This window comes from Eptatretus burgeri, chromosome 1 (assembly GCF_056783735.1).
Source record: "Eptatretus burgeri isolate ZD-2024b chromosome 1, Ebu_testis_v1, whole genome shotgun sequence".
NCBI classification, from domain to species: Eukaryota; Metazoa; Chordata; class Myxini; order Myxiniformes; family Myxinidae; genus Eptatretus; species Eptatretus burgeri.
Window position 1 is genome coordinate 63,660,540 of NC_140961.1, and position 15,565 is coordinate 63,676,104.

At 40.0% G+C, this 15,565-nt stretch overlaps 1 protein-coding gene across 5 annotated transcripts in view; it reads right to left on the reverse strand.

Moving 5' to 3' along the window:
- Window positions 1-15,565, reverse strand: part of LOC147034601 (roundabout homolog 1-like) — a 451,205-nt gene that overhangs the window by 122,623 nt on the left and 313,017 nt on the right. For all 5 annotated transcript variants that reach the window (XM_085885921.1, XM_085885946.1, XM_085885911.1 and 2 more), the window contains exon 4: window positions 600-720. In XM_085885921.1, the coding sequence (XP_085742047.1) occupies window positions 600-720 (121 nt within the window). The remainder of the gene's footprint in view (window positions 1-599; window positions 721-15,565) is intronic.

The window sequence follows — 15,565 nt, forward strand, 5'->3', positions numbered from 1 at the left end:
TTTGGATCCGAAGCTTCAGGAGAATTTTGATGTTGCTGCAGGATTGTCGTTAAAAAAATGAGGTGGCTCATTAATAACCTTCGGGGTTAGAGTAATATGCCTGAACCATACCTATTCTGGACTTCCTCGGATTCCAGTCCACACCTTGTGGTTAATTCTAAATATCCTGATCATGTAAACTTGGGATCGGCACTGAAACACTACCCATGTAAACGTTTCCCAAAATCCACCTAGAATATTAAGAAGAAAGAAAATTTTCAACCATAAAACCTTCATCATTAATGAGAGGATGAGTTGTCCAACATTTGTCGCGTGAAATAGCCTTCTTGAGATAAACTCTTAAATTAACAGAATTAACGTGGGAGTATCAACAACAAATCAAATCTCAAATTTTAATCCACCGTGAGTCAAAATCCTCTGCATCCACAAACTGTAATCCCCAAGTGAACCAACACCTCGATCATTTAATCCATCAACTGCACCACCACTGTTCAGTTCCATCTTGCGAGCCCATGTTTAAGCTTACATTTTTACAGCACATAAAGGTCCCATTCGATCCCTTCATCTCATCAAAAACTCTTTACCAACGAATTACTTACCCAGCACTACTAGTAAGGCCGAATCACTTTCCCGTCTGCCAACACGGTTGGAAGCAACACAGGAATAGTGCCCTGCATCACTCCTTTGCACATTAGAAATGATCAACTTCCATCCCTGAGCCTGAATGAAGGAAAAGACAGAACAGATAACATAATAAGATATTTGTCCAGACAAGTGGTGGATATTTGACTGGCATGAATCATGCTTTTTGTTGAATTGAATGATTATTATTATTATAATAATTACCCCGTCCCCTACGCAATGGGAGACAGGGTTTTGCAATCACTTTTGTGTGTCTGTCCGGGCCATAAATTTTTTACCATTTGTGCTTTTGTTATAAAAATTTTAACAAAGCTTTATTATGAGAATATAGAGGAGTCAAATAATAATTTTGTTAAAAGGTCAAAGGTCAGCATCACATAAAATCATCAATTTTAATCCAATTTACCTGAAATTCTAACTTACTATTTGAGCTTTGTCATCAAATTTTCAACAAAGCATAATTATGAGAATATGGAGAAGACAAATTCATAATTTGGTCAAAATGTAAAAAGGTCAAAGGTCAGCATCACATAAAATGGTCAATTTTAATCCATTGACCTGAAATTTAAAGAATTAGCATATTGGGTCACTGGATTAGTTCACCAATCAAATGCTCGAAGCTGTTTTTTTAGATCAAAAGTTCAAAGGTCAAGATTTGTTAGGGTTAGGGTTAGGGTTAGGTTAGGGTTAGGCCTGAAATAAAAAAAAAAAATTTTAGCTGTTTTCATCAAGAAGAAGAAGAATACGAAGAAGTAGTAGTAGTAGTAGTAGTAGTAGTAGTAGTAGTAGTAGTAGTAGTAGTAGTAGTAGTAGTAGTAGTGGTGGTAGTAGTGGTAGTCGTCTGAATACAAAGTGGATGCGAATGGGTTTTGCATTTTCAGATGCTTTCTCGTTATTATTATGTTTGCTTTTGAATCTGCCTCCTTAACTTATCCCTTGAAGGAAATTCATGAGACGAGGTGAAGGATGTGTTGTGAATAAATTGTTAATGAATTAGACATTTAACCTGGAAAAAAAACTTAATTCATTCCGTCTGCATGAGTCGTAGCTTCGGATAAACGACAGCATTTAAAGGAATACCAGTCAAGCATTTATGTCAAAAAGATTCATGCTGTAAGATTATGATTGCCCTTACAATTAAGATTCAGTTCTTCTTCATCTCTTCCGTTAATAAGGGATGAGGCCGAATGGTACCAAGCTCTGCCCTGCCTTGAACACAACATTGCTCCAGTCAGCCAATTAAAAGCAATGCAATACCAGTCGCCATGCTTGTGAATTGCTTGCCAAGAGTTGTGATTTCAGAAGCTGGCAAGTCAGCTTTTTACTCCATTCAACCATGAAATCACCATCCGCAACATCGACTGTGTCACCTTCTCTTGTATATTCATTATTGAGTGAAAATGTTTGCCACAGTAAAGCGTGTCCGAAGACTCGCGTTGAAATTTTTCTCCTGTCATTGTACTTGTTTGTTTTCATGATTTGAACTTGTTCCTATTCTGCAAACTATGTAACAACCACCAATTCTGATGAATGTGTTTAAAGCCTGGATTCTGGAGAAATGTCAAACGATGCATTAAATCATCTTCGCAAATATTCAAAATATTAAACAACTGTGGTTCACCCCCAAAATCACATGTGGCGAGCATTTTGTGGAATACATTTAACAAAGTGATGCATTTTGGATGGTGTGTATTCAATGACGTTATTTATTCAAAAAAACTGTTGCGAAGCACCTGCCAAATATTCAGTGGGTCCAACAAGTATAACGAACTCCATATAATGCCAACTTCAGCCATATTGGATTTCCACGTGTTGATTCAAGTTGACCGTCATTGAAATTTATAATATTGCACATGTTTGTTTTGAAAATACTCCAGCGGTGTTCCTTCTAATTTCATCTCTTTAAGTTAATAAACCCATAATAAAATATCTTCAAACCAATATTATTCCTTCACTGCACATTCACCATTAGATTTTTCTTGATTCACCAAAGATTGTTTTCCAACACACAACATTTTCACAAAACTCAAAAATGTAATTCACCATAATCGATCTCAATGTTGCATCATATAAACAATAACAAAAATATGCTAGTACAATATATATAAATATATAGCTCTTTCTAACCACTGACTGACTGATATTAAAGATCGGTATCTTCCGGGTGACATCGAAAGCTGAAATTTTGAGAGCTGATGGACCTTGAAGCAGGTACACCGGAAAGAAAAAAAAATAACAGAATCATCGTACAACATTCATAAATGAAAATAACAAATAAATGAGGAAAAAAAGAAAAAAAAATGAAAAAAAATGCAGGTGAGCGACCCGAGACAATGGGGAAGCACGGTAATTTTGTGTGCCGATGCACATCGAACCCGAGACACCAGGAGAAATCACAGAACCATCGGAAAGCATCCATGAATGAAAATGTGAATAGATGAAAAAAAAAAACTAGAAAATAAATAAATCAAAAATCAAATTCAGGTGAACGACCTGAGAATGTGGAAACATGATTTGTATGCTTACACAATGTGTAAGCACACCCCACTAATATATATGTTTTTGTTTTTTTTAGGCTTTTGGTTGAGGAGAGGGGAAACAAAAACGGCCAAACAATTCAAGCTTTGGAGCTGACACGACGGTGTTCTTTTGAGGAGCGCTGGCACCATCTCTGCGAAAGGCCAGAAGTGTTGTGCTCTTTGTGAATTATGAACATTCATCAAGTGCTGCAAAATGAATGAATTTGAAAAGTGACAATTTGCTCGTGCTGGGTATAAAAGCCTGGCTGTGAATCCCCTATGATTTAATCACCGACGGACCTTATAAAATACAAGAAATGAGCCTTTTCCTGGTGGTTATAGTGATCAACAAGGATTTTGGAGAAATACATCGACAATGCACTCTGAAGAGTTTAATACAAAAGATATGAAATAGAAGGACTACAAGAAGTCATGAATAGAGAGTGAGTGCTATAATGCGATCAGTGTTAGTAGGTTGTCAGCTTGAAGGTTTAGACTTTAGTGTGATGACAAGAACGATTCAGAGTCCAAAAGCGAATTTCACACGCTGAGGTGAGATGAGGGAGATGAAGCTATATAAAGACTCGGGTCCTGAGGAATGCCAGAACAGCACCTTACTGGTACATATCTTACAGCATGAAATTGAACAGTGCAAAGTTACAGAATACAAAACATGACGTGAGGGGATCCCCAACACAACTATAAACTGTCGCCCTGGTGATCCACAGGCAGGATGTTGCATGTCTATTGGTGGGACGTTAAGCTGACTCAGGCCAATCAGAATTTGCTACTGGCGGACGTTAAATATCTAACAGTGTCTTATGCAAACAATACAACCACTATGTGCTACTGGCGGACGTTAAATATCTAACAGTGTCTTATGCAAACAATACAACCACTATGTGCTGGCACCCTGTGCAAATTCCAAATTCCTGCCCTGACGACTTCCTCGGAGAAGGCAATGGCAAACAACCCAATTGCATTCCTTGCCATGAGACAAAATGCTTCAGCAGCGCGAGTGTCCTCGGGCTGGAAAAATTACAGACTCCAACGACACAAATAAAACATGGAATTTCCTTCCAAATAAAAGAAAGGACTCTTAAATGGAATTTTAAAGTAAAGTTACAATAGTGTTTTTTGTTTTTTTTTTCTCTCCAGAGCTAATTACGAATCTGATTCTGTTGACGGTTGTTAATAGTAAATACTGCTCTGCGTTTATATGAGTTTAAAAAGTCAGACGGTTCCAAGTCCACGGCCAAGTAAGGTCTGAGTCATATCAGCATCTGCAAAGAAAGGTGGAGAAGGTGTTTTTTATTCATGTTATATATACATAGACGGCTCTTGGATGGCATAGCCATAGTTTGAGTTATTCAGAAAGAATGAAACTAGACTCAGAGAGGGCACAAAAGACAGGATATTCCAATTTTATGTCATCTTTACTTGTACACACAAGTCGCACACTTGAACTATATTGGATAAATATTGAACGATTGCATAAATAAAGGCAATACAACTTTTTTCTTTTTTTGTATCCAAACGTATCCAAAGGCTTGTGGAAGAGCTAGAATACTGAAAGGATCAAGACACAACAGAAAAAAAAGGAAGAGTAGAGACTGGGGAACCAACAGTGGAATTGAAGGACAAAATTGATGGAGACTTGGACAAATAAGGGATGTGGGGAGGGAAGAGGGGAAGGGGGAGGATGGCCAAGGGGTGGACAAGACGGATGCAGAAGGAAACTCTCAGGAAGGAAAAACTGGAAATTTGTAGGGAGGTGGGCTTGGGGATGGGTGAAGGGGGTGGGAGGGTGGGGGTGCTTAACGAGTGTGGAAGCGATCATGGTTTTGGATGGGGGATGGTCTGAGATGGTGGAGAACAGCTGCTGCCTTGAAGAGTTGAAGGGGAGAATGAGATTGAAGAGAATGTGGAAGTTGATTCCACAGGTGGGGAAAAAGAACGACGAATGAGTGGAGGTGAGAAGTGATTCTGGATTCTGAGAGTTTAACCAGAAGAAATTTTTTTTTTAAATTAGGAAGTAAAGAGCTCTTGGGTGTGAGAGTATTAATCAAAGACCTCCCAATCACAAATGAGGAACCTCAGTGAAAAACAATCTGATGAAAGAAATCTTTCGAGAAAATAATCACGAATCATATAATAAAGTGCACGGAATGAATAGCATGCTAATAGAGCTGAAATAAAGTAAATACATATAAAGCCAGTACAAATATGTGAACCATGCAGATAAATATGAGAGCCACCAATGGAGAAAGACAAATGGTGTGGATATACAGCGATATTGATGAATTTGTTAACAAACAAACAAACAAATATATATATATATATATATATATATATATATATATATATATATATATATATATATACATATATATATACACACAAACACACACACACACACACACACACACACACACACACACACACACACACACACGACAACAAGCATTCAAAGGCCATTTTCCCCGCTAAAGCGGGGGTTAGCCTTGCGGGCCCCATGACAATCTTCTCCACTTTACCCTATTTTCGGCATCTCCCCTTCTTAATCCCCTTGCCCACATTTCTTCTTCCACCACCTTTCGCCAAGTTTTTTTTTTCGGTCTTCCCCGTCCTCTACTTCCGACTTCACTCATTTCCAACACTCCTCTCACCCAGTCACTTTCATCCTTCCTCAACACATGACCCAACCATCTCAACCCGTTTCTCTTCACAACATCCATCACAGACTCTATTTCCATCACCTTCCGCAAGTCATCATTTGTCTTCCTCTCTCTCTCAACGATACTCCGCACATCCACCGAGCCATTCGCATTTCGACCCTTTCCAGCCTTTGCAAGCTGGTACTCATTTTGCCGACCTCAGAAGGATGACAGGCAGAGTCAACCCCACCTGGTATTAATTCAACAGCAGTGGGATTTGAACTCAGGATCTTAGGATCCCAAGCCCACCATCCTAACAATTAAGCCAACACCAGGCATAAAGGACAAATATAATTACAGTATGTCCCAAAAATAATTTTCATGTGTACAGTGTGTCCCACAAAACATAACTAAGTGTGCAGTGTTTTCCAAAATAAAGTATCACCGAGTGGAAATATCACCACTTTAAACCCTCGTGGTATGCACACTCACCTCTAAGCTCTCTAGTGTGGATTTAAATCCCAACCCAGCTACAAACTCTCATCCTGATGTTTGCCAAGCAGGGTGATTCATCACTGTATGTGTGCTGTCCTTCGGATGGACGTTAAACAGTATGTCCCGTCTGGGAGCATTCGAAGGAGTATCGGCATGCTGCGGCGAGCACCATGGCCAAATTCCTGCCCAAACCAGCAGAGGACATTGCATCAGTGACACAGCTGTGCCCTCAGCCAATGATGCTACCCCACAGCATTGTGCTGCATACAAACAAAGAAGAACCACTTTAAAATGCCTACCGTAGGTGAACAGAGATGGCCGATGCTAGTATATAAAATCCAGTTCGTTTTCGGACTATGTATGTTTGTATGTATGTATGGACCATCCATGCATTGCCTTCCCCCATTGGTTGGACAGCTGGCCGGACAACACCCACAATTGTAACCAGAAAAAAAAAATCAGATGTTCGCCATTTTGTCAAGGCCACAATAAACATCGGTCTCAGGCTTCAGGCCTTCAGCTTCAGTCCTCTGGAGTCAGCTCATGGGCCAGTACAAGTTCAATTATCTGACCTATATAACAATATAACGGTAAAAAAAATAAGCAATTTTGTAATAAATGAAGGTTTTTGTATGTAATTATGGTTTAAGCTTGAGTTTTCAAGGCTGAATAGTGTGAAAATGCAGAAGGATCACCTGTAATTTCGATGGGCTTTTCTGTAGGTATTAACATGCTTACAAGGAACTTCAACACAGGAGGGGGCCATGAGGTCATTGAGTCTTCCAATGGATGCCAACCTATGGTTGTTTTTCTGGGTTCTATTCTTATAAAATGCTGAAGAGCAAGCAAGGAAGCAGCATGTACCTTTTCTGAAGTCTTTGGTATGACTTGATCAGAGTTCGAACCCCCGACCTTCCAGACTCGGGGTGGACACTTCAATGTCTAATCTAAACATTATGCCACCAAGTCTGGTAAGAAGGCGACAATGTTACGGAAATACAATGTGAAGAGATGAGATGAGGACATAGGAAATGGAGAGAAAAATCTGCAGCACATGAACTGTCAGGATGGCCTCAGAATACAAATAATTGCACAGCTCATTGTGTCGCTTTCCCTTGTATTAATGACCATAGAGTATTAATATTTGACCTTGTATTGTATTTGACCTTGTATTAATATTTCGAGAGAAATAAAAACTACATTTGATCTTGAAATGCTTAAAAGGCTCACGAGAGGACTACTGGGATGAAAAAAAAACACCACTTGTGAAAACTGCCAACATTCTTTGTTGATACACGTTTCAAATGCAAGGACAATATTATTTGGCTTGTTTCAAGTTGACTGCCTATCGGCTATCACTATTATCTCAAAGTTTGATTCAATGCATGGATTTCAACGATCTGACGCAATCCAAATGTCAAGAATTAATCTCACCAAAATTGCCACGTCTCAAATCCTTCTTATCTTTGTCCGGCCATCAATCCACCTTTATCCCCAACACGTCCAAAGCTACACCAATGTATCTTGTTCAAAAAAAGTTGCAAAATAATTGTGTTAGTCATTGACAAAGATTAAGACCAGCGGGAGAAAAAGAGAGTGAACACAGTATGTATTGTTGCTGCCTCCTTCACTGTCTGTTAGACTCCATGATATGGAAGATAACTGCATTGCCATGAAAAATAATTCTATTTTTCTGATTTATTATTGGCCAGTAAGGATGACAGTGCAAATAACTGGGTAATGGAACGGGGAGCGGAGGGGCCTTTAGCACCCCCACCTTTTCTGCAAAGTAACGTCTGTGATTTTACGTACGCCATCCCATCCCTTGATCTGATCACAGCACCATCTCTTCATGCAATCCGAAAGCAGCGTCTCTGTACGTACGGTTATCGTAGATTCAGTACGAATCATGACGGGTAGACCGATGTGATGTATTCACGCTAAAGTCAGGTTCGGCAGTGGGTTTCAATTCCAAGTATACACCAGTGGATCCACAACCGGAAAAAAGAACCTGTCCTTCTTTCGCCTATATTATTACTTCACTTTCTTCTCTTGTTGAACCTTCAAATAAATGCGTACATTTTTCGGATGGCCTCATCCTCCTAAAGCTTATTTTGATCAATACAGTAACCAACACTTACGTGGTGTGAAGTCAAAAATTATCTCTCCCCGACAAAGGCTGACTTTGATCATCAATATATTATGAGTGTTGTTTAAATAATTTGGAAATATTGACTGTTCACAAGGAACGTATGTGTTGGTGCTTTTGATTTCACTGAACAAAACCCAAGGAGATATTCTGGCACCTTCTCTACTCTGGACTTCCAGAGACATTAAGATACAACTTCAAGGACAGGAATACAACTTCGAGCTTGTCTCGATGTTTTTTGGTGAATAAAACCAAACCAAGGTGTTTTTCGAAACAATGTATTCCTCAATAATGGACTTCATTACCCAAATAAATGGCAGCTGTGACTTTGAATATGTTTATCCCAGATTTATTTTTATTTTTTAAAAACATTTTCAAGCAATTCAATTGGAAATTATTGTGAAATATTTTCTCTAAACAAGCCCCTTGGAGTGCTCCAAAATTTGTGACATGAAGCTGAATATTTCAAAATACACTGGGAAGGGGGGCACATGCCACTCACCCCCCCCCCTCCCATATCATAAAGTGTACATTATGTGTAAGTTAATTGGATAGTTGATCAAACTTGTTGTGAGCCCCTCCCCCCATGCACGCACTTTCTGAAACATTCCACGGCAACTGAATGTAGTCTGCAAGTTGCTGTTTCGGAACAGATACATATTATGGCCAAAAACCTAGTATTCTCCACACAATTCCCTGTCACCCTTCCCCTTTTGTTGGCCATATATTATTTCCCTTTTAACACACACACACACACACACACACACACACACACACACACACACACACACACACACACACACACACACACACACACACACACCACACCACACCACACCACACCACGCCAACTGCTCAACCCCCCGTCTCCTGACCCCCTCCCATTCCTCTTTCAGAGTCGTGTTTACCCTTGATCTAATGAAGCTAACTTAGTGACATTTTAGAAAGAAAAATATGATCAGATTTGTTGCATCCAACTATGGCTCCAACTGCCTGCCGTCAGTGTGTGGATGTGGCCTATTTACCCTCTTAACACTTTGCTCTTCGATGAGCCGAGATCTTGTCGAGAAAATAAAATAACAAGAAGCAAGCAAACAAGGTATGCAAACAAGGTATGCAAACAAGGTATGCAAACAAGGTATGCATGTGACATAATCTAGCAGAGATAAATAAAGCACAACTTCTTAGTCTTCATATTCTTCCTCTTCTTCCTCTTCTTCCACCTCTGTGTCTACTGCTGCTGCTTCTTCTTTCATATGCAGCACATTTGCAAATATGTTGTCGAAATTTTGACAACAGATTGCAGCTTATAGAAATCGTGATGCAAGTTTAATAAATGCCAGAAGTAGAACTTTTGTTTTCAATAAACAAATCTAAGCAAGGCTGCGTGTAATCAGAGCCAAAAAAAAAAAGCAATCCCACATGTTCAGCAAATTTTAAACAGTACTGTCATGCATCCGATGGCTGGATGGCCGGGAGATACGAACACTCGTGTCTTAGCTGTCTAGCCTGGATTTGAATCCCAACCAAGCTATAAACTGTCATCCCGTTGTTTCACAGGCAGGGTGATTCATCGATGTGTGTGCCGTCCCTCGGATGGACGTTACACGGGCGTCCCATGTGCCAGCATTTGGTGGATGATAAAGATCCCACAGTGTGCTTCACAAAAAAGCAGGCACCCTATTGCCGGCACCATGGCCAAATTCCAAATTCTTGCACTAACCAGCAGAAGGCATTGCATCAGTGGCACAGCCGCACCCTCAGCCAATGATGCTGCCCCGCAGCCTTGTGCTGCATACTGACAAAGAAGATTATTACTTTTCAACATGGCCTCGTAGAATGTCTTTCTTTAAGAAAATACCCTTCGTTAACATGGTCCAAGTCGAGTGGAATATCTGCACCACAAGTCTCTTCAACCACCAACCTCCCAGAGTGGATGCAACTAAGATTTTGCCACTGAGTCTGGGGAAGTGCAGGATTCATTAGGATTCGAGTCTCTTTACCATATAACCTGAAATAACCGAGAAAAAAAAAATTATGCAGTTGGTATAATCTGGCCTTTATTCATTTATTTATTTTTTGCATACCCTGTCGAGGCTCGTATGAGAGCTAAAATGGATATCAGATGAGAGATTTACGAAACGGATATCAAAAAGATTAAATTGCAAACTCAATTTATTGGCACATCATTACTGGGTTGTTGTCAAGCCAATTATTTACAGTATGGTCTTCCCCACTTTCACCCCCTCCCAAACCCCGCAGCCTCCCTCCCTGTAACAGCAGCACGAGACTTTCAGGAAATTTCTAATTTGCCAATATACACTTCAATTCAAATAAAATTATGATTTTAAAGGTCATTCAAAAAAAATTCCATGAGCATAGCACTATTGAAGCATTCTTATACACTACCTTATTTAACATGTCCAAGTAGTGTAAAACTGCAGGTTCTTGGAAGTGACAAGGCGGCCATTTGTGTCTACAAGTGTTCAAGTGTATAATTAAATTTAAATCAAATAAAGATTGTAAAAGTCGTATGAATTAATTGATTCGGAAATTTACTGCTGTTGACGCAGTGTCTAGTACACCACCTTAAATAACACGTTACATTAGTTTTTTGGGCCTGTTGTTTGTGTCCTTTATAACATCCTTAAAAGCAGCAAGTTTCCTGTTTGGAATGATTTTCAATTTTCTTTCACTGCCAGACAGGCAGACAGAGTAAAAAAGCAATTATCTCACTCCTCTCTGAGCATGCGCAATTGGGACAAATTCAGAAGCAAAGAAGTGAAATGGCAGTTTTGATTTCCAGTTCATGTTCAAAATATAAGATTCAATTTAAAGGAAGTTCCTCCTCGATTGCAAACCAACGTTCGTAAACGGATTGACAGAGAGATGGACAGACATGGACCAATTGCTTAAGCCCGCTTTTAGCCTCGCGTGTGCGGGGTAATAACGTCCGAAAGTTAGGGTGTTTCCACGTAAAACAATCACCCTACACTAGTAGATGCAATAGTTAGCTTGAGAGCCTTTGCAAAAAGCAGGTCCTTTGTTTGCAATGCACAAGGCAGCAAATTGTAAAGAACTAGCAGAGTACCAGCCGTATGGGCGGTCTAGTTCCAAACATGCAACACGTTCTTCCGACGCATACCTTTATTTGGGCGGTGTGTCGGCAAGTGACAGGTACGTATAGGAAAAAACAAATAACCCGAGTTACATGCATGAAGCAAAAACATACCGAATGCTTATAATTCAAAACACCTCTCGACACTGGAATACATGGGGACAAGAATACTGTGCTGCAAATGGTGGAGTCTTGTAATACCCTCTCTGACCTAAAGGCGGTGCAACATGGTACACATTTACCCCAAGACCACCGGCAAAGATAAAAACGCCGCTTTACATCAATTGGTGCTATGCTGATCCTCTGCAACAAGTCGATATGTAATTGGCCCAGAACTGTAGGAGTAGCCCAACAAATAAACCCAAAAACAAACAAACACACAAACACACAAACACCGGTCCGTGAATTATAGAAAGGATATGCAATCAAAACCACAACAAAAATCTTAAATGCAAAGAACAATATTGAGGTCAGCTGAATAAACTGCAACTCAACCATTCGTTTCTCGACACTCCATGATTCAGTTTTTAAAAATAAAGGCCCACCAAATGAGCAACCCTGCTGCACAATTTGTCACTGACAATGTTGGTTGAAAGAACAATCAGCAGAAAGAAAAATGGTTCAACGAATTGGTTAAATCAAGATTTTATAAAACTTGTCGTCTCGTCCTCATACGTGTGGCAGATGTGAGACGAGGAAAACAGGTGAGATTAATCATTTCAGGTGAGCACTCACGTGTGATGGTGATTTCATTGAAAAATGTATGAAATTAGAGATTATTATGTCACTTAATGCAAATGCTCGCACTAAATTATTCCAGACACCATTGCTAGTAATGAGTTTTATGCAAACTATGCATTATTATTTTCACGCAATTTAAATTTGTGTTCATGCTTTCCTGATCCATGGGGGGTTTTTTTGGTTTTTTATTTTGTTTTTTTTTTTAAACAATGACCTATATTTATAAGAATGATCTAAAACTCCACCTCAGGTTCCACCTCATCATCGAATTTACATCACATGGGATTTGACCAGGAATACTTTCATTCACCTGAACATGGCTGCATGATCGGTGTAAAGTACAACAATGCTCCACTCTTTCAGCAATTTACCTGTGATGAAAAGCAAAGCAGGTGACCGGTGATATCACATCCCTGTTTATCATGGAAAATACACAACAAATTTCCACCCATTTGATGACTCTTAAACCAGCGTGAGTTGGATAAAATATTTGATCACATGGGATTTGATAATATATTAGATCACAAAGAAATAGCAGAGTCCATGTAATTTTACCTCCACCACCGAAGGTGAAGGACGTCATGTCTTCACCACTTTTTGTCAGTCTGTCTGTTTGTTTGTGCACAGGATATCTCAAAAATGAAATCTGGATGAAATTTTGTGGACAGGTTGGGTGTGCGACGAAGACGAACTGATTAGATTTTGGTAAAGATTCGGATCCGGATCCGCTATGAGAATTTCTTAAGTGATTCTTCACCATTGAGAGAGGGGGCCAAACTCATACATAGCACGATATCTCAAAAAGTTGGGGACGGATTTGGATGAAACTTGGTGGATATGTTGGGTATGTAACAAAGAAGAATTGATTCGATTTTGGTGAAGATCTAAATCCACATCCGGATCTGGATACGAGAGTCACTTAATTTTCAAAGTGATTATTCACCATTGAGAGATTGGGCCAAAAACGATATAGTGCCATACAGCATGATATTTCAAAAATGTATTGGGCCCGATATGTTCTCGTGGATCAGGCATTACGTGGTGGAGGTATGCGCTCTACCGAGTGCCCTTCTACTTCTTAATGTAATTTTTAAATGAAGGAAATGGAGGCAAAGCATTTAAATTTAAGGTAAAAAAAATACCCCAGTTTTGTACCAGTGTGTTGCTAAAGAACGTGAAATGAATCCTTTGATAGCTCTTGAATAATCACCCAGGGTTTGCATGGACGAATTGCTCCGGCGTTTGAACGGCTTAAGGCACACTGAGGAGCATATGTGTGAATCACATGTCGGACAAGAACATTCGAAAACGTCAATGTACTTTTAAATGAATTATAAAGACATTCCAGTAGACAATAAATAAATCAACTCGGAAATTCCAACATCATGAGCCACGTGCTCAAAGGGCAATGCCATCCAGGCCAACCCAAATTTATAGGAAGGCCTATATTTGGCATTCATATTGAGTACACAACCAATGCAGCTTTTTAAATGTTGGCAATGGAATAATATTAGGATGATATGACAGCCTCGGAGAAGAGGAATGTAAACAAAAATATGTGATTCCAATTTGAAACTCATGATAATGTGAAATATTTTAACATTATACAACCTTTTCATCATTAGAAGTTGAGGTAGCAATGTTTATCACATGTTTTGGAGACAAGAGGCTGTGTTGGGAACAGACTGCAAGTCTGGCAGCATAATGGCGCCAACTCACCAAGTCTAACCCCAGCACAGGAAACCAGCTTCTACGTTTACTCTTCCCTTCACTAATTGACAACTCCGACAAGATATAAGGATGTATGAACACCAGAGTTTGTAAATACGACCAGAATTCCACGAATGTTTTCCGTGTGTGGCACGCCAGCTGAGGAGGCGCGCCGCCAATTCGGCTGATACCCCACGGTGTGCGGGCATGCCGACCAGCAAAATGAACGGCACTAGCTCAGCAGAAGTGCAGCTGCTGCCGGTAAGGGTCAGAAATCTATGGCTGGCCCATCGGCTCGACTATATCCGCAGCTGTCCTTTCCGTGCCGTTGCTATCATGTGAGCCTGGCTTTGTTCATCTATCTGTTCATCGGATACCTGTGCAGAGACGCTGAGACGCGTATTAACGCACCCAACCCCCTTTCCTGCATGCTCCCTCAGCCTATAATTAAAGGCAGATTTAAGGCAGAACTTTCAAAGTATAAATACCTTGTGTACAGCAAGCACCTGCCATTTAATGTGCTTACAGAGATGAAAGATGTATGATCTACAAAACTGAGGAATGTGCAATAATCCTGGAAGCTATATGGGTGGAGAGTGGGCGAGAGAGGGGGGGAGGGAGAGAGAGAGAGAGAGAGAGAGAGAGAGAGAGAGAGAGAGAGAGAGAGAGAGAGAGAGAGAGAGGAAGGTGAGAGAGAGGAGGGGGAAAGAGAGTGGGAGAGAGAGGGAGAATGAAAATTGGAGACATCGGTGGTTTCGACCACTCTTCAGAAGGTGAGCATTGAAAGATGGCAATGGACTATTATAACAGAAACGAGAAAGGCACTCAGTCGAGTGCATACCTCTGCCATGAAATGCCTGATCCAGTCGAGCATATTTTCATCTATCTGTTCTTGTTGCCAATTTTATTTTCAAATAACATGCCATATATCATTTCTGGCCCTTTCTCTCAATGGTGAAGAATCACTTTAAAAATTAAGAAAAGCCTTGTATATGGATCTTGATTCAGATCTTCACCAAAATCAAATTTATTCGTCCTTGTCACATACCCAACCTGTCCACCAAGTTTCAGCCAAATCCACCCCAAACTTTTTGAGATATTGTGCCATATATTAGTTCAGCCCGATCTCTCGATGGTGAAGAATCACGAAGAAAATTATCGCATCCGGATCCGATTTCGGATCTTCAAAAAAATTGAATCATTTTGGCCTTCTCACACACCCAACGAGACCACCAAGTTTCATCCGAATCCGTCCACATCTTTTTGAGAAATTGTGCTCTGTATCTATTTTGGGCCGATTTCTCAATGGTAAAGAATCACTTGAAAAATTCTCGAATCCGAATCAGGATTCAAATCTTCACCAAACTCGAATCATTTAGTCCTTTGCACACACCCAACCTGTCCACAACGTTTCATCAAATTCGTCAACTTTTTGAGATAACATGCAGTATCGTTTTTAACCCCGTCTCTCAACGGTGAAGAATCAGTTAAAAATTAAATAATTCTCGTTTTAAGATCTGGATTCCGATCTTCA